At 41.1% G+C, this 13,631-nt stretch overlaps 1 protein-coding gene across 3 annotated transcripts; it reads right to left on the minus strand.

Moving 5' to 3' along the window:
• Positions 1–2,179: 2,179 nt before the first annotated feature.
• On the minus strand, positions 2,180–8,856 carry LOC143134047 (uncharacterized). Of its 3 annotated transcripts, XR_012988591.1 has the most exons (10): positions 8,744–8,856; positions 8,607–8,649; positions 8,247–8,395; positions 7,017–8,134; positions 6,762–6,929; positions 6,575–6,650; positions 4,353–6,491; positions 3,857–4,189; positions 3,364–3,503; positions 2,180–2,783 (listed from the first exon to the last, which is right to left on the minus strand). XR_012988591.1 is itself a non-coding variant. In XM_076294120.1 (4 exons), the coding sequence occupies exons 1-4, from the start codon at positions 4,420–4,422 to the stop codon at positions 2,598–2,600; spliced, it is 729 nt and encodes a 242-aa protein (XP_076150235.1). In that variant the 5' UTR covers positions 4,423–5,477; the 3' UTR covers positions 2,180–2,597. The 3 variants fall into 3 exon arrangements, 1 of the variants encoding a protein (XP_076150235.1); XR_012988590.1 differs by having other exon boundaries at positions 6,762–8,134; XM_076294120.1 differs by lacking the exons at positions 6,575–6,650; positions 6,762–6,929; positions 7,017–8,134; ... (1 more) ...; positions 8,607–8,649; positions 8,744–8,856 and having other exon boundaries at positions 4,353–5,477.
• Positions 8,857–13,631: the final 4,775 nt, after the last annotated feature.

A 13,631-nucleotide genomic window follows, 5' to 3' on the forward strand; every position in this document is an offset into this window, starting at 1 on the left:
TACCCTGTAGCCTCGTTTTAGCCGCCAATGGCCGCCATGTGAATAAGGCGAATTGAGAGTGTTCTTGATTGAGATTGAGTTTTCCTGATGAACAAAAATATATTTTAGTACCATCCCTGACCATTGCTGATTAGCCATTGCTGTTCTTTTCTACTGCAGCAATATTGTAGAAAGGCTTTAACACACCTTCAGGCCAAAAGTGTTTAAAGGGGAGATTTTGTTCTTGTTAATATGCAATTCAACACCAAGTAAAATCTATAAAATCAAGTTTGCAAGACTTCCCATTTCCTCATCAAAGTAACGAATCAGAACAATCTAGATATTGTTCATATTTCCATTTGTTGCCTCATCCGCATTTAATAAAAACATGGTAATTTTGAGTTTTACAGACAACTCAGTTTTCCAATGAGCAGCAATACTGTGTGTGCTCATGCAGGAGGTCTGCGCATTTGATAACGACAATCTGGAGACGGTGCTTTTGTCTTCAGCAACAGATTGGTTGACAAGAGGTTGCGATATGGTGAGGGACAGGTCGTGTTGCGCTATGAAAGAACATGTAGCCTACTTTCTAAAAACGGTCAGCCATAGATAAACGTAGCCTACCTCTGTCGTGATGGCTAGTTGCACCAGGTAGGGAAGATGTCCTGAAGTGCACGAACGTTAACCTTATGGCGGTCTTCTGATTGGTGGCGTGCTAAAACGTTTTCCTATTGCATCCATAAACAATTTTCTTGCAGCGAACCGCGCAAAAGCAAACCCCCTGGCACTTTAACTTCTTTACACCATGGCTTGTTAGTTCTCCCCCGTTTCCAACAACTGCCCATCTCCATTTATTTTTTAACTTTTGACACCTGTCTTCCTTTAGCAACGCACCCATGACAGCCATGCCTTGCCAAATAGACGCACACAAATCATGACGGTAATATGCGAGGTTCTGGTAGGCCTACTGGTTATGGTTTTGTGCTATAAATTAATACTATTTTATAGCAAAGTTTTAAGTTGACTATTTTAATTGTATGGTTATTTTTTGTCAACATACACTAACAACCTACTGTCGTTAAAAGTGAGGCCTAAGCAAAATAGGCTACAAGGCTGTCTGTGCGTCACAAACAGACTCCCTTTCAACAGTTCGCGATGATGACAGTGATATATATTTTTTTTTATGCTAACACGCTCAGTCAAAACCTTCCGTCGCAAATTGTGAAAAACATTACATATAATGTTAGTTGCATTGATTAAAAACTGTAACAATAATAGTAGCCTACATCGGGTGGCATAGAAGGCTATCTGTTCAAGTCATAGGTGACACCCAAAATTAATGACCTCCCCTGACAAGAGTTCGCGATAGTAAGAAATTGTCTACATTGATGCACGGAAAGAACACAGCCTACGCTTCTTCTCCGAATTCGCACATAGAGCTCACAATATCATATCCAAAAAAGTTAAAGGGATTGGCCAACCTCATCAGCTGTCTCTATGTAATCCATCTCACTATAATCCAACTTTTAGACCGTTATAGTCCTCCATACGTGTTCTTTAGAAAAGCAAAGGTGATAGTCACCCCCTATTTATTTTCTCATCGGATCTGCATCGATCTCAAATATGACATTTCTAAAATCAAATTGACGGAAATCCGTCCTATGACGGAGAACTTTAATCCTTGAGCCTACAGAACGTTCGGTAACAACCCTACAAATCGCTCCTTTAAAGCAAGTTTACGCTATCAGAAATTTTTTAAAATCTAATATTATATAGACTAATTGGCTACTTTCAAATCTCGCCCCATGCCTGAATTCAGGCACAGTGTTCTTAACAATTAGCCTTGATATCTAATGTGCTTTGATTTAAGCGCTAAGGCTGTTGGGGGGGGGGGGTATTGTGCCACCATCCGTCAAACAATTTGTAAAGGTCATTTTTAAAGAAACTTTATTAACCTTTTCTATAACGCATGCTAGAACGAACCAAAATGAAAATCAGTCTGTTTTCAGTCCCTCTTTGCATGTTTACAATACGGTATGTAAAGTGTGTAATGAATATACATCACCCCAGCATCGATGCAGCCTCAGTACCAAATTTTTGCTTTCCTGGCAGCTCATCGGCCAAAGCTGTAAGTGGGTAACTAGCAAGGCCACAGAGCAGGAAAAGTGAACTGTTATCCTGCTAAAGCTGACAAACTCAATGAAAGCCAAACAATGTTTTAATTTATTTGATCAACAAACATTCAATATCATCTATACATTCATCATTATTTATGTCCAATGTTCAGCGTTCAGCATTCAGACCACAACGAGTCAGTTAAATCCCCAGTTACATATTGCTGTATACAGTACAGGTGATGTGCTGCTTGACAGATTGGCATATAAGCTTACACATTCATATTTACAATCATATGACAAAGACAAATCTTGACCTAACACAAGGTGGACATTCAGTCTAAAGTTGTTGTTGTTTTATAAAATTATAGAAGGTTTATATTATTTGTATCATTTATACATTGATAAAAGCTAAAAGACTTCTGAAACCAAAGCAAGCTAAAACTTGTCAAATCAAAGCAGCTGGTATACCAGTGGTGCTGTTTCCTGGGTGTAGGTGACAGACTAGGCGTAGTTTGGGGAGCGCATGTAGGCAGGGTTGAGCAGTACCTGGGCAGAGGCTTGAGACATAGACGTGGCCCTCTGAGGTCTCATCTGCTCATACACAGAGTCAGAGCGATGAGCTGGGAGTCCAACACCAGACTGCGGACGAGGCTTGTAGTTTCCATTCTCTGAACAGCACCTCTTCACCTGTGAGGATCAGACAGAGAGAGAGAGAGAGAAAAGAAAGAGTGGGAGGTGAAGATATGAGATTACAACCCCGTGGAGAAGAAAAACAACTTGTTCAATATTTAGTCAGTCAGTTGTTTTGCATTGTAGCCTACACTCTGCTCTTTCAATTGGTTTCTTCGCTGCCTCTCTGTGTGTGCGTGTGTTTCCCACAGAATTGAATTCTATTTGTGGTGGTCGGTTTGCAGAATTAACTTGAATGCAAACATTTTTAAAAAAAAGCACAGCAGGGTTATGATGCTAACCAGATTTAAGCACAATTTAGCCTTTTAGTCATCTTCTATGTTTGTTGTTTAGTAGTCAGTCAGTTGTTTGGTGGTTCTGGTGTGTGTGTGTGTGTGTGTGTGTGTGTGTGTGTGCGTCCGTGTGTGTTGTCCAACTGCATGGGCTGTGAGTGTGTGATGATGTCTTGGTGCTGGTGTGTGTGTGTGTGTGTGTGTGATGAAGGTGCTGGTGTGTGTGTGTGTGTGTGTGTATGATGTCTTGGTGCTGGTGTGTGTGTGTGTGTGTGTGATGAAGGTGCTGGTGTGTGTGCACTCACACAGATGAGCAGGATGATGAGGACGAGCAGAAACAGGGAGCAGGCAGTGATGGCCGACACGACCAGCAAGATGGACATTTGGATGGGCTCCTCGGAGAGCATAGTCACTGGTCCATTAGTGGGACACTCCTTCTCCACCCCTGTGTTCAATGCACATCATTAGTCCACATTCGATTCAGCCGGACACTTGTCTAGGTCTCTTCATCCATGTATAGGAAACTAACCCTTGTGATAACTTGATGGTTGTGGTTATGGTTATTGTATTTAGCAGACGTTTTTGTCCAAAGGGACTTATAGAACATACAGTTAAAAACAAAATTGGTAAGCCCACAAAATAGTAATAATAATAACAATATCAATACAATATCAAACATCAATTATAAATAAAAACACACATAAATAAAAATAAAAACACAAATATATTCATGATGTGAAATTATGTGTAAATATTTACTAATCACATATTTCATTTCAGATATCAAAAAAAGCTTACCATCAACCACCAGCAATGTTGGGTTGTTGTTGCTTTCAGCTGGATGTTTTGATTTATCAAATCTCAAGTACTGGCACCAGAAAATCCCAGTGTCATTAACGGTGAGGTTGCTAACTGTGGCATGCATCTTGGCGAATGAGCCCGCAACCTTTATCCTGTTATTGAAGGGTAACCTGGGACTGCACTTCATCCCAGGAGTGAGATAGAACACCTCCCTGGTTGTGTGATAGGTGTGATAAAGGTACATTCCACCTTGATTTTGCAGATGAGTGGAACACTTTATTTCAATGTGCTCCCCGACCTGTCTCCATTCGACTTTGTCTGCACTCAAACCTTTAAAGAGAGAGACACATGGGAAGACAGTTATCATTTATGTCAATTTCATGGTCATATCATGCTAAAACGTGTACTACGGACTTAGATCAAATTGCAATAACTCAGCGGTTTTAATTAGTTTTTAAAAGCAAACAGACAGTTTCATAATTTGGCACGGTACCTGTGAGGAAACAGACGCAGAAACAGACCAACAGCAGGATGTGATGGTATCGCCTCACACGCTCCATCATCTGTTCTGTAGGGCTTTGGAGGTTCAGCCTGATGATAGCTCTTTACACAGGAAATACGCACACACAAAGCGGGGGTAGGCTGTGCTTTTCTTTGCTGAACTTCCAGTCAACTGTCATGCCATGTCATATTTCTCACAATGAAGCAAAACAGCAGAGTAGAACAGCCAGTAGAATTAAGCAGGTGAAATTATGTTTCATGATATAGCCACAAAGTTGTGATGATGAATACATGAAGGCATTATAAGGCATTATAACTGTTGCACTGGCTGAGCATTGCATTGAGTGTACAGAGGAGTGCTACACACAGCAAGTTGAAAAGCACAAGACTAAGAGGCACTTCAGCAACCGTCTCTTAAAGCCATTGATGTGGGAAATTCGCTGTTTCTGAGTTTGACGTCTCCTTTCCCCACTCTCTGTCTCTCTCTCAGACAAAAGAGTGCAGACACACACACACACAGCCTTGCTATCTCTCTCTCATACACACACACACACTCTGTGTCGGTCTCACAATGACATTCTATCAGATATTGATGATCTCGTGCTGCAGATGCACAAACTCTGTTAAAGAACTCGTTGTCATTGTATTTGATTAGATCTGTGTGTCATTGTGAGATGGATGTGGGGGAGTACACTGTGTACTACTCAACAGGTGCTGTCCGGATGGGAACTCTTTAGCTAAGCAAGATTTACCTACAAAATGTGTTACTTTCAGTTGTGAGCTATACAATGGTTCTGATATGTACAACTGCTTGATTGTTCCCTTCATCGGACTATCTTCTCTATTTTGATACAACCAAATGTCAACCATATACTGTGTATATTGATACATGCTAAGGCCAATCATGAGGTTATATACACTGGTTGGAATGGCGAGGGGGGCAATAGGTTACAGAGGTTGAACCAACGAGAGTCGTTCTGGATACATCGCCTGAATGCTATAGAATATCCTGGTCTAAATGAAGACATTGATTTCACTTGTTTTTTATAGTGCTGTAGGCCTACTGATGTGAATGTCACTGTATTTTTAATATACATTTTTTTTTTATTTTACATTTCTTATTTTCCTTTCTGCTGTGATGTGCAAAGGGTCACCTGTTGTTCAGTGTCTACGTCTTTTCTGGTCATATGACCTCTTGACCCTATATAGGTGAGGCCTAAGTCCTCATTCACTTGTACATGCCCTGATGAAGACCAAGTGTGGTCGACACATGTTGGAGTTTTATGCTATGGATTAGCCAGTAATAAATAAAGGCTTTTTTAAATATACCTTCCTCAGTCACCTTTCCTGGAGTGCCTGGATTGCTTTCCTTCTCATGAACTGATCCCATTTTCCAAGAGCACCCGATACGAGGATAAAATCTACGCTTTACAACCAAGAGCTACAGTACCAGCCTCTTTTGCTGAAGTCATTTGTTAGTGTGTCTTATGTCTTTCCAGGCCAGAACTTTGACTCTTTTCCTCAGAGCTCATGGCTTAAGTGCCCAGGAATACAGGAAGGTATTCTGTCTGGCGTCCGCCTACTGAATGCTAGAGAGATGCTGGAGAGAGTTTGTTCCCAAGGTACGCAAGGAATATAAGAGCTGTATTCGGAACACACGGAAGTATTCATTTTCTTAACTTAACAACTTAATAATGTGATCATCTTAACTGTCTACTGTCTTGACTGCTGCACACAATGACAGTGATATGAGCACACCTGGAATATACAGCCTACACGAGACATTGCATGTGACAGCCTAGACATGGACACTTTTGATTGAAATTTCATCTTTAATGATGATATGTGCATATCTGTCTGTATTGTAGTGTGTTGTGTCTATTGTTGTGTGGTATGTGATCCTGTCTGCAATCAAATTGCCCATTTGGGACAAAGAAATAAATTGAACTTGAACTTGATAATAATCATATCTGATAAATATTCAATTATGATATTATGAATATGTTTTAGTGATTTCTGGAGAGCTCAATCTCCTGTGCATCTGCATCACTGGTGGTTGCACAGCATGTCAATGCCTTCTTTATTTTTTGCAGAAAACCTTTCACTCCCCTTCTTCTGATCTTGACTCTCCCTGAAAAAAATGTAGAAAGGTTCAATCACTGATTTCCACGTAGAAGGTTGGGGTAAAATTGTGTCGTAATGTTGACAGCTTACCAGATAGTGGATGTGCTTCTATCTGCACATCCTTTGGATCATTAGATGTGATTGTCTGTGATCTATTGTGGACACACTGAGAGCAGGAAATTACATCAGATCATCAAGCTTAGGGAAGCTTAGGGAAGACTAATAGTGCAATAGTATTGCATGAAAATGGCAAAGATTTGCTGCAATTAGTACTTACAATGTGATTGACTCTGTCAAAGGCTTCAGCCTCATCTACCACTTCCCCTCCTGGAACTTGTGAGCGTACTTCAGAGATCAGGAAGAGGACATGAAGGGGGCTGCAGACCAGCTGAGACGTCAGAGAGGTAAACCTCAGCACGTGGACCCAACGTCAGCGGAACGTCTCCTGCAGAGAGACAAGGAGGTGGTCTGACAGACTGTGAACCATCTGGGATGGGAAACCCAGGAGGTGTTGGCACTGCAGGTGGATTACCTGGGATAGGAAACCCAGGAGGTGTTGGCACTGCAGGTGGATTACCTGGGATGGGAAACCCAGGAGGTGTTGGCACTGCAGGTGGATTACCTGGGATGGGAAACCCAGGAGGTGGTTGCACTGTGGGTGAGGCGTTTGGGGTAGAAATTCCAAGAGGTGGCCTTACTGCAGACGTGGCATCAAACTGAAAGCCCTGCTGACGTAATAGCTGGGAAAGAAGACCCAGGAGCTGGTCACACTGCAGATGAAGCATCTGTGACAGAAAACCCAGGAGCTGTTCGAACTGCAGGTCAGAAAGCCAAGGAGGTGGTTGCACTGCAGGTGAAGGATCTGGGAGGACAAAACCAGGGGGTGGTTGCACTGCAGGTGTTGCACCAGGTACAGCGAACCCAAGGGTCGGCTTCACTGCAGGTGTTGCACCAGGTACAGCGAACCCAGAGGTCGGCTTCACTGCAGGTGTTGCACCACGCTGAGAAAGCCCAGGAGGTGATCACACTGCAGGTGAGACAACTGGAGTGGGAATTCCAGGAGGTGGCCGCACTGCAGGTGAGACAGCTGCAGTAGAGAATCCAGGTGGTGGTCGCACTGCAGGTGAAGGATCTGGGGTCACAAATCCAGGAAGTGGCCTAGAAGGCTGACACAAGGGCTGAAAAAGCTGACCAACTTCCACTGACACATGTTCGCTGATGGCAGCCAAAAGAGTCCCATTCCGTGCGCTTAGGAACTGCTTCATGTCATCCGGGGTGTACGAGGACTTGAGGAGCTTCTGATGAATGGAGTGGGTCATCCTTGTGGCAGCAGGGCGGGAGTAACGGGCATGCGTGTTTGTGCTCATCAAATGAGAGGATAAGTTCATGAGCACTGCACGGACAGTAGTCACGGCCAGTTGCGTAAGGTCCATGGAACGCCCACTGTAGGGAGTGTCATTGGGGTCCGTTTTCATGAGGAACAGAAGTCTGGTGACGATGTCTGCCACTATCTCCAACCGGGTGTGCAGACGAGTGCACTGATGGTATTGAAGCTCCAGCTCAAGGTCACTGACGATTCTTTTGATGAGGGGTATTTTGAAGTCATCTGGGCTTTTCTGAATGTCCTCAACTGTGCTGACAGATGACTTGCTGTCAGAGAAAAAAACTATTTGATTTATTAACAGTGATAAATGATACACAAAACAGCTGAACAAACTGTTTAGTATTTCTAAATGAAAGCATTCAGTCATGCATGACTCACAGGTCAGAAAGAGTTGAGGAGATACGCTGACCAAGGTCCTTCAGCTCACTGCCCTCATGAGAGACACCAGTCAAATGTCTGGCTAACAGCTCTCTCTTGACCTCAAGCTCAATGTCTTCCATCCTGAGATGAGCGTTTACCTCCCAAATCTAAAACAACAGCCCAAACTTAAAACAAAGAGCAAATGATTCCTTGATTTCCATAATAATTCATCGGTGGTTGAAAACATCAGTTGATTTGATCTGTTTATATGGATTCACTGTCAATATGCTGAATACACTCAGGACATGGAGTTTACCACACTTTATTTGACTTGCTTACTTTCACCATGAATTCATCATTACATGTTTTGTAGCTTACCAGATAGGCTCGGTCAGCTCCTGCTTGCTTTATCCCAGATAACCTATACAATGAGCAGAGAGATATCACCCTGCTAAATTGGGTTTTAATTCAAATGTTTATTTAATCCCGAAGACCTGATAGATTAGCCTACTAACCACTGCTTGATGGATGTCCTGTCTAGTCGGAAAAAACAGTCCATGACATCTTCCATAGTCACACTGGAGCTCACTGAGCCCTGCTTCTGAAGTGTTGAAAACAGCATCAAGAGTGCTTTCTGTTGGACAAAGTGATGAAGACACGAAACCATCAATGAGTCTTCAACAATGTTTTGAATTAAAATTGAAAGAGCATTGGTGTGACGTCTGATGAATAGCCTAAGATAACAACAGCTAAAAACAACTCTGACTTTTTCTTCGAAGGCCATCCTGTCCAGACAGAAGCCAGGTGTCTAGTACAGAAACAATAGGGCAAACACTACAGAAGGGAAAAAAAACACATCTCAGGCAGATGTTGTTTTGATGTAGTCTGTGCCACGTTTTTAGACAATAGGCTAAAACTTAGCTTTTCTAAACGGCTACTTCGACAACCGTTTATGATGAACAGACCTAGGCTACATGATAGGTGACACTAATTCGAATTAGGCCTATCAGATCTATTTTCCATAGCCTATTTGTATTTGGTAGCCAGGCAAACTGGCTGGCTGATACAAACTGCGGATATCAAAAAACACTTTGAGAAATTATTTGTATTGCCGTTCGTGAAAACTGACTTGCTGAAGTGGTGATTTCTGAAACGTTCTAGTCTACTTTGATTGTTATATCAAACATTCTATAACTATAGGAACCATAACCATGGCAGGATGTCTAATTTAGTATTAGGCCAGATTTGTCTATGCTAAGAAATCCGTTATATCAGTGCTTGCCCGTCATTGCCCCTAGGGAGCGCTGAACTACCAGATAATTTAAGAGGTTTAAGCTTGTAGGTCTATGGATGTTTGGTTTTGTTGACTAGGCTGTTTATATTGTTAGTGAAATGCAGGAATGAATGTAGGCCTATGGTTATGGTTATGCAAATGTATTTTTTTTATTGTGGAATAGCCATATGCAGTCATAAATTGCAGTCCATTTAATGATTAGTCTAGTCTTTTCAAAAGGGCATGATATATGAAGACCAAAGGAAAACACAAAACGTATGCTTTTTTCACCTACAGATGTCCACCAAACTACCAAAGCAATCGACTGCTGTAACAGGCTAATATAGACTAGTCAGGTCAATTTATTTGTATAGCACATTTAAAAGCAACAGCATTGCACCAAAGTGCTTTACATAAAATAATAATAACAATAATAATAATAATAATAAAATATGAATAGGCTAACTAAGGAAAATAACAAACTTAAAAACTCAAAGATCACAACAGATGGCCCTTGTAATAATATTAATGAAGATAAGAAAAACTAAATAAATAAAATAAATAGGACTGTCAATCGATTAAATGCTGATATGCTGAGGAAATAAATTCAAAGTGCTTCAAATTCAAATAAATTCAAAATAAAGTGCTTCGGGAAGAAGTTTTTTTTACATACAAGGCATTCATCTAGGTAACTTGGCATTTGACTGGGTAGAGCAACTGTAAGGGGTATCAAAGTGTCGTCTTACCGGGGTAATGCATTTTCTGTTATTTACACAAAAATCAGTCGTGAAAAATAGAAAGCATGTCGGCTAATCCACCTACTACTAATCCCAGAAAATACTAACGATTTCAAACACTTCCTGGTGCAGACGCATTGTGGGAAATGTTGTTTACATTGGACATAGTGAGGTGACACACAAGGCATTTCAGGCCACAGATATAACCTAGGGGACACAATGAAAATAAATTAATACTCCCCTCAATGTCAACACTTATTTCTTTGCATTGATGTGTAGAGTTGATGAACTCCGGTGATATGCAAATTCCTTGCTGCAGACATTGCAGAGGACTTTATTTTCAACACTTTATTTTTTATCAACACCATCAGGCCGTTTTTTAAAAGTAAATGTTCCAATCAATGATCCAAGCAGCACGTTTTCTTCTCTCTCCTTCATTTTACAGTCTAATTTCTACTGACTAGAACGGCTCGGGGTCAAAGGTCATACGGAATCGATTAATCTGCACTCATTTTTTTAATCAGTTATTTTTTCTCAAATGAATTAATCGAAATTAATCAGTTATTTTGACAGCCCTAAAAATAAAATAAGAATTGGGGGAGAGGTAACTAGGCCTACGCTTGGAAGAATGGGGCGAAAAAGCATCTTAATATCCAGTAGATGGTAGTAAAGTTCAATATGAAGAAAACATTTTTAAAAAGATATCAGTTTTTGAGAGACCTGGCTGCTACAATGATTATGTGTAAAGAAAATCAGTCATGAAGATCACCACCGTCCACCATTGTTTTTAAAAAGATAGGTTACACATAGGCCTAGGCCTACTTAACCAGTGTTTTTAAAAAGATAGGTTACACATAGGCCTAGGCCTACTTAACCAGTGTTTTTATTGTAAACATTTATTCTTCAGTTGACTACATTTTTTAAGGCTAAATACTGTAGGTTAAATGTATTAAAATGCCATGTCACAGCTGGATTGTGGCCACACTTATACCTTTTCTAAATATATATATATATTGTTTTTTCTATAGTTTTTTATATTACCTTGCCTACTCTCTGATATGTCCATATTTATTTTATGCTGGTCTCTTGACTTTATACTTGCACTGTTGCACTGTTGGACTTACTCATTTGCACCATCACCATGACACTCACTCACACAGAGCACCTTACCTTATGCACAGAGAATCATAGCTCAGTCCCTGCCTCAGTCATTGCAAGCGCCTCTTGATTAATCACCCACTATGTAGATACTGTTTTTAGAATTGATTTAGACTAAGTGTTATTTAGTATAATTTGTATTTTAGTATATTCTTTATCTTCTACTGTCCTTATTGCTTAGTTGTGTTTTTTATATTATATACTTTTAATTACTTTGTTCTGCTGTTAGTGAATGTGTGTGTGATGTCTGTATGCTACTGAGACCTTGAATTTCCCCATGGGGATCATGGATCTATCTATCTAAAACAAATATATTTTAAAACTAAAATATCTTGTTTAGTAACACATTCTATAGCCCTTTTCCCGTTAAAAATGAAACAGAAAAAGGGCTTATGTAACACCAAACATGACTGTTTTCATGTTTATGTGCATGACCTCCTTGCAAAGAAATCAACTTCTCTGTCTTTCTTTTTGCAGTGCTCCACAGTTTTCTGTGTTTTGGTGTTTGGTGCCAAGAGTTACATAACAGCATTTGACATCCAATGCTGCTGTCTGTGGTTTTCCTTATTGGTATAATATTACAGGCAGATTTTTTCATTACTCCTTCCTGCTTTGAGATGGTGAGCACTCATTAGCCTCATTTATTCTGTGGCCCATCAGCACAGGAAATTAAACCCAGCAACTTTGGTGGCTAATCACCGAGGAGTTTCTGCTGTGTTTGGGCTATCTGTCCGCATTTCACATGCATTCCTCATTCAGGCTGTTCTCATTAAACTTTCGTATGAAAAGCTACTAAAAGTAGTGCACTACATTCCGTATGATTTCCACGTAATTATGGGCCAGGACGCCTGGCCACGCCCCAGGCTGTTCTCATTAAACTTTCCTACCTAGGGGGTTAATAACACATGTGTACCAAGTTCGACCGTTCGCTGGGATTTGTTTTCATGCTAGTCGAATGTGACCAGTTTTATTGCAAACCGCTTATTAGTGTTTAACGCTACCTTCGGGGCACACGTAGGCTACAGTAAAAAGAAATCGCTATTTCTATACCACTAACAAGGCTCAAAATAGCACCACACTTACACAGTAGCACAATGAGGGTCTCTACATGTAAACCGAAGCATTGAGAACTTTGTAAGTGTACAGCTGAACAGTGTTTGCGCTGCTGCGCTACTTTGTTGGGTTTACACTCCTGCTGTTCCCTCTGTCCCCCTATCTTGCGTCCTGCCAGGTGCTGATTGTGGGTTGAGCAATGGCTATAAGGACCCCCTGTTTGACGTCCGGGCGGTCTTTCCCGCTCTCACTTTCCATCTGCTACCGTCGGCAGACGCAGGGCAGCTTAGTGGTGCCTCGCTGGGGCACGTCAGGTTCTTTGTTTAGCCTTAGTGATTTTTGTTCCACAAGCACATTCCCGTATGGGATTGCTCATTTTTGTCTTTAGTTTATAATTCATGTTTAGTGCAGGTGGTACTTGGTGATGGGTTTTTACGTTATTTAGTTTAGGTGTAGTTTAGCCAAAGTCCTTTTAGGCAAGTCCCTCCACTCGGCGGCCATATTGCAACGCTTTTTGGGCACTCATCGGGCATCCTATTCGGCAGAAATGTGCATGCGCAAGGCTTCACGACACCAATTTTGCTCCAGCGACGAGTTCACAACACATGATTGGCACGATGTCTTCACAACACACCATATGATTGGCTCAATGTATTCACATCACACCACATGATTGGCTCAATGTATTCACATGTGACGTTTTGCCGAGGAAGGGGTGGGATATGTGTAGACAACTGCCATATTGGCGTTACAAACTAGCCCCATGCATTTCTATGGAGGATGTTTTGAGTGCTGTGTCTCCTCATTAGAAAGTCTCTGGTTTAGCACAGCAATTAGAGGACCCAGACTCACAACAAAACATGTCTTTTGTTTCTGGTCGGGAGTCAGGCAAGATCATTTTTTCCCCTTAGATATGTGTGGTCAGGGTTTTCTTTCTGTTTTGTTTTGGTTACTTTATTACCAATGCTCCGTTTATGTCAAATCACTATCATTCATTAAATTAAGTTGTTATGCACCGTCACCACTTATCTATCGCCTTTGTATGTTATGTTTTACCATTTCATATCATTTGATGGTCTCGTAACATACACAAAAGCAAACACACACTATGCACACACTCATTTACATACAAAAAAGCTGCAAGATGATGTAGGAGATGGAAACAAATTGACAAGCATGGAG

This window comes from Alosa pseudoharengus, unplaced genomic scaffold (assembly GCF_046254945.1).
Source record: "Alosa pseudoharengus isolate Yale_2024_CS ecotype anadromous, Long Island Sound unplaced genomic scaffold, YU_APseudo_1.1 YU_APseudo_1.1_scf_1, whole genome shotgun sequence".
In the NCBI taxonomy this organism is placed as follows: domain Eukaryota; kingdom Metazoa; phylum Chordata; class Actinopteri; order Clupeiformes; family Clupeidae; genus Alosa; species Alosa pseudoharengus.

Coding starts and splice junctions, on each gene's coding strand:
- LOC143134047 (XM_076294120.1), bottom strand. CDS start 4,422: ATGATGGAGCGTGTGAGGCGATACCATCACATCCTGCTGTTGGTCTGT. Junction 4,190..4,352: donor CTGCGTCTGTTTCCTCACAG/GTACCGTGCCAA, acceptor CTCTCTTTAAAG/GTTTGAGTGCAGACAAAGTC. Junction 3,504..3,856: donor AACATTGCTGGTGGTTGATG/GTAAGCTTTTTT, acceptor CATTGAACACAG/GGGTGGAGAAGGAGTGTCCC.